General features: G+C 29.8%; 1 protein-coding gene across 1 annotated transcript; it reads right to left on the reverse strand.

Annotated features, from left to right (window-relative positions):
• Positions 1-505: 505 nt before the first annotated feature.
• On the reverse strand, positions 506-3682 carry LOC131655688 (gibberellin 20 oxidase 2-like). Its single transcript, XM_058925519.1, has 3 exons — positions 3159-3682; positions 1714-2038; positions 506-959 (listed from the first exon to the last, which is right to left on the reverse strand). The coding sequence occupies exons 1-3, from the start codon at positions 3632-3634 to the stop codon at positions 690-692; spliced, it is 1071 nt and encodes a 356-aa protein (XP_058781502.1). The 5' UTR covers positions 3635-3682; the 3' UTR covers positions 506-689.
• Between the last annotated feature and the right edge of the window lie 2435 nt (positions 3683-6117).

Here is a 6117-nt window from a genome sequence, read left to right on the forward strand (position 1 = left end):
GACTAATTATACTAATTCAAAGTAGTAAATTTCTTTTCCGGGTAGAGTGCCCTCCACACGTAGACGTGATTTCACCGAACTAGATCATCAATCTCTTGTGTTAGTTTATTGCTTGTTGCACTGTAATATTATTGTTGTTATTGTTGTCATACTAGTATAACCTGTTAGACTAGTTCTTTCAATATCGTGTCCAATATCTATCTCCTCAAGAACAAAATTTCAACCTAAGACAATAATATTAAAGATGTGTCAATGTCAAAATTAATATATCTCTTTTAAATAAAATTTAATCTTAATTTATTACGTTCTACGAACATACCCAATCTATTGGTGGGTTATTTATGGTACTCGTAAGTATTTATCATCTCGTAATACTTATTGACCTCTTCGGAATAAATTTTTTTTATAGAAAATGACCAATAAAAATAAATTGTTGAAATATATCAATTGAAAAAGCAATCAAATAAACACTTGTAATATTTTTAATGAAAAAAAATATAAATAATCAAAGTATAAGAAATAAATAAATGTAAAATGCAATACATATTCAATAATAGTGGATTTAAACGGCATAATAAAATGTAGGAAGATTTGGAATGTAGGAAAACAATAGAGAATTCAAATGAGAGATTGTGTATGAACCTCTCATATAGAAAAATAAAGTTGCATAAACAGAATCTATTTGAGGATTAAATTTGTGGTTTGGAAGATATCAACCAATTGGTGAAATTTGAGAGTGTGGATTCATCTGCTCTGTAATAATTTTGAGTGAATTGAAGCAATTGTGACCATGTAAAATCAGGATACAGTTTGGTCCCATCTCTGCTAATAATATCTTGAGGGGGTCTCACCACCTTATCTTCTTTGGGACATAGAAAGAAAGCCAAGGACCTTCTCTGTTTGTGCTGATTAACCACGGCCCTATGTAGGCAACTCTTGTACCTTCCATTTGATAATGCCTACACATCACAACAAAATATATTTATGCATACTTTATATCATAATATCTGTCTAATCTAGTCATATCCTATATAATCTAGTCATGTTTTGATTTGCATTGGCTCATTAGATGGTAATGTAGTGGGACCTAAATAACGGTTGGGATAATGTAAAAGCATTTAAGATTCAGGCCACTAAGGTAACATTTATTAGGGTCTTCGCAATGCATATTAATGAAATTTTTTATTCTCATAAAAATGTTAAATAACGATATTAGTATTGACAACTTTCGATACTATTTTGTCGCGATCTTTTTTGTATGATGATTATTTTTTAAACTTGGATGGAACCTAGTTTTTCTGCAATTGAAATACTATATATTTATACAAAGATGTAATAATGATTGATGATCTCACTCAATAAATTTTGACACTACATATTTACAACAAAAAATCTAAGATATTAGGTTTACTTTGATCTAAACTATGATTATATTTCGAGTTCTCTACCAAACCTAGACTTTGATAATACTTGTAGAACAACTTATAAACGCTATAAGTAACAACGACTAATGCTACATAACCACAAAAGAAAATGTTATATCTTAATCTTAAGATATTAAATATATGAATCACTTTTTTTTTTAAATATATTTTTAAGTTTTTTTATTCATAGATGATATAATATTCATATCCAGACGATACTAGATTTAATCAATCACACTTGAACGTAACACAGATAAAAACATAGTAAAGAATTTAGATCATTGCGTACCATGAATGTATCTCCGATATTAACAACGAGTGCGTTAGGAAGGGGTCGAACCGTGTGCCACTTATCATCAACAAAAACTTGAAGACCTCCAACTTGATCTTGATGAAGCAGTGTTAAAGAAGTTGGATCACAATGAGGTCCTGTCCCAAGGACAAGACTAGGTTGCTGGCAACATGGGTAATTGTTGCATCTCATGATTGAACAACCTTCTTCAAACAACTCCCTATAATGCAATCGATCATTCACTCCTAAGCTTATTGCCAATAGCTCAGTCAGCTTCATTCCCAGCTCTTTCATTGACTTACAGTACTTCTCGAATGTCACCCTAGGAAAATTTATTCAATAATTACAAAAAAATTAATTAACCTTGTTAATAATTTAATAAAATAATTATTAATTTTTGTAATTAATGTATCTTTTTATATAATTAGTGATGCTGATCGATCACGCGGTTTGGCTTTTTATTTCCATGAAAAAACAAGCCAATTAATTTAAATAGATTAATTCTGTTAAGACTGTAGTGCAGTATCTATCAAAACTAAAATCTATCAAATATAATAAACTATAATAATTTCGGCAAAAACATGCAAATTCTTTTTATTTTAATCAAAAAGTAAGAATATATTTTTAACTTTTATTTGTAGATGGTCTTTGGATTTTTTTTAAAATATGCAATAAAAGTTTATAAAAAATTGTTTAATTAAGCAGTCACTCTATCAGATTTATATTATGTGATGTCATTTCATTAAATTATTGCATCTGTCCTTTCTTTTTGTCTTTTTTGTATTTTCTTCTTTTTTATTCTTCATAACTTGCTCAATGATTAATCTAAAAGGTCAATATCACACTAACAAAAAAATTTAATTAAAATTAAAACAGGATTTAATTAACATGTGAATTGTTGATAGATTTGAAATGTTAACTAAGATTTCAAGAGCAGCAAACTCTTTATATAGAATTTTTATGAAATAATTTTATCGTCCCACTTTTAACAAAATTCTAAAATATATATACAACGTGAGTTATTAATTACTACATAAGCTTGGATATATAAGATGATTAACTATATATTTTAGTTTGATTTGACCTTCTAAATTTATTATTTTAAAATAAAAATTAATATTTTATAAATATCGACAACTTGTTTTACACTAATACATAAATATAAATAAATATTATTGTTATAAATTAAATTTTTTATCAATAAATTATATTTATTTAACTCAACTAACAGATAACAATTAATCTATTTTATATGATCTCCGTCTAAATCTGTTGTCTATTATATCCTTAACAGAATTGTTGTCTAGTTTACGAATATAACATTTTGGTTATTGATTTTTTTTTAGCTTGAGGACTAAAGTCAAAATGAAACCAAAAGCTTATACATTTTATAGTTAAATATTATAAAAATTCATTATAAATAAGATCAATTATAGTCTTACCCAGCTTGATGAAAATCACTCCCTAAGGTAGATTTGAAGTAGCTAGTAACACCAGGCTCTAGCTCATTGACATGGTAAGGGAAAGAGAAAGTTTCCTTCCATGGAAGTTTAGAGGAGAAACGATGAGCATGAGCACCAGAATAACCCCACATTGAACCAGGCACCTTATAAGCACTCACTTTCCTATGATTTGGAAGTTTAAAAATAGTGTCCATTTGATCATAAGCTTGAGCAATGAGAAGTGGATCAACACCATGATTAATCACTTGGAAAAAACCATGGTTCAAACAAGCCTCATTTATGAGTTTAGAGGCATGTTGTGTGGATCCATTGTCACCATTGAGAAACCCTTCAAGATCCACCACTGGTGCTCGGAGTTCTTCATGAGCATCCTCTAGATACTCTTTTGGCCAAATGAAATTCTTTGGCACGTGGGGTTGAACTTGAAGTTCACACAATAATTGACCTGAATTCATCTTACGTTATGATTAACTAGTGATATTGCTTATAGACTATAGGAGACAGGTACATATATATAGGGTAAGGAATGTGATATATGGATTTTACTATTTATAGAGTTGAGACTAATATATTGAAAATTAGTTATTAGCCAGCCTGCAACAAATCATGTATTTTAATATTATTGTTATACTTATTTATTTTTCTTTTAAAAACAATTCATAAAGTTTTATTCATAATAATATCAGAGTGACATGTAATAAAAAAGTGTGGGGCTAACAAATAAATGAGACGCCCTTGCAAGAAAATGGGGTACTCGAGTGACTTGACTTCTAACAAATCGTACACATAAATTATTATAAAAGAAGAAGAGACCTTAACGACCTTCAATGATATATTTTTAATTTAAATATAGTGTGATGAATCCACTGATTTTGTCGATAATTAAATTTTGTCAAAAAATTTAGATGACCATCTTAAGTTTATGATCTCTCCTCACAACCAATTTTTTTTAATCTACAATGTGTGATTTTGAAACCAATTTCATCTATTCTTTATTGGAATATATATATATATATATATATATATATATATATATATATATATATATATATATATATATATATATATATATATATATATATATATATATATATATATATATATATATATATAAGGTAGGGCTTTATAAATATGAATAAAAATTATCAGGGGCGTGCTTGTTTACGAAGTCTATGGATGAAAGCCCACCCGATCATTTGTGATTGGTGTGCCTTTATCAAACTGAGCCTTTGGATTAGTCTGGTCTTCATGGGTCATTGTCCAACCCAAAATAGTTGTCCCCGAGTACTTGCTATCATCTTTGAAGTAAGAATTGTTGATGCAAAAGCATGTGAGGTAGATTGTGGCATTTGCAACAAAAAGTAAGTTTTACGAGTATTTTATCCACCAAGACTGGTAGTTTCAAAGACATAATAGAACTCAGTTATTTTTCTAAGTAAGAAAATGGGTTTGTGTTTGTTGTGATGCGAAAAAGTAAATAATAGAAAATAAATGACATAAAGTAAAGTTGGAGATTTTGATGTTAAAAGTTAGAATGCTTGTGGAAGGTATATTTCATCATTACGCATCTATCATGCACGTCCATAGGTTAGTAATATATTCCTCTACTCAACGTATAATATTTCCATTAGTTACCCTAATTCGTATCTCCTTTTGGTCTCCATGTTGTGAGATTAATGTATTACTGTTTATTGGTATTTTTAGTAAACAAATCACGAGTTTTAGTTCAATTGCAGGATTAAACTCGAAAAATGTTGATTGTTGATAGTAATAATGTTCATTAAAGGTTACGTATAATTAATGTTATATGTAATGGGGATATATGCATGGTGATTATTTTGGTGAACCATTTGCTCATAATGCATGTTCTTGAGAGTCATGCATCTTGGTGTACGAAATTAAATCCAGTTTCGGTGAGTCTTGATCCTATGATGGGGATCGAGTGCGAGAAGCTAATTCCATTGAGCGATTAGTGAAGCGTTGCTATATGGTGATTAGTGGCGATTTTTGGTGTGCTTTGGTTGTAAGAGAGAATTTAATCTTATGGTTGGGATCGATGAGCAAGATGAACCTGAGTGTTCATAAATGGTACCACATGCATAATGAGTCAATTTTGGTGTATATCGCATACATACTTGCACAGATGGTTGGTTATTCATGATGTTGTTGATTGGTTGATAATATGCATATGTTGTTGTGAATGAGTGTGAGACCATGGTTTTGTTGATTATGTAATGAATGTGTGCTTGTTGTATATTTCTTTACCTTAGTATTTTTTTTACACTTTTTATATTGAAAGTTATTTCTCACCCCTTCTCTTTAATGTTGTCCACCATGGACATCTTGCAGATACTCAGGAGTAGAGTTTGCTGTTGTAAGTAGAAGTTAGCTCCTGAAGTTATTTCGTTTAGTTTTATTGTTATTTAGAAGTCTTACTCTGATCCTGTTACATCGTGGTTGAGAATGTTTGTTTGCTTATTATATTTTGTAGGAGTTTAATTATTTTATTTGGTTTATGTTGAAGTTGTTAAGGGTTGGATATGATAACTCTTGATTCTGAAAACAATTTCTTATAATTGAAGTTGAGACTAAAGGTCTAAGTTGCAATGTTTTATTATTTGAAATAAGATCGATATTGTTGTAGTGACACCCTAAGTGAAGGTGAACATGCGATGGTAGGTGTTGTATGGCGTTAATATTTTCCGCTGCGTGTTTATTAAATGTTTATATTATTATAGGATTGACGTTGGTAACACCTTAAATTGTTGTGTAATGTCAAAGTTTTGTTGTTTCTCGAACCCGAAGAGAATGTGGATTTGAGATTCTTGTCTGTCGGTCAAGTTAGGATGTCTTTGAGAGAGAAAGATAAGGTATTGTTGATGTTTTCTTCTCGGGGAGTAGAAAACAATGTGACGGCTAGTGATATGCTAGTAGTGTG

This window comes from Vicia villosa, linkage group LG3 (genome assembly GCF_029867415.1).
Source record: "Vicia villosa cultivar HV-30 ecotype Madison, WI linkage group LG3, Vvil1.0, whole genome shotgun sequence".
Lineage (NCBI taxonomy): Eukaryota > Viridiplantae > Streptophyta > Magnoliopsida > Fabales > Fabaceae > Vicia > Vicia villosa.

What these genes read in the sequence shown, in the direction of transcription:
- LOC131655688 (XM_058925519.1), bottom strand. Translation starts at nt 3,634, where the DNA reads ATGAATTCAGGTCAATTATTGTGTGAACTTCAAGTTCAACCCCACGTG. An exon ending in AGTGATTTTCATCAAGCTGG is followed by an intron (nt 2,039 to 3,158) that starts GTAAGACTATAA and finishes AAATTTTCCTAG; the next exon opens with GGTGACATTCGAGAAGTACT. An exon ending in ATATCGGAGATACATTCATG is followed by an intron (nt 960 to 1,713) that starts GTACGCAATGAT and finishes TGTGATGTGTAG; the next exon opens with GCATTATCAAATGGAAGGTA.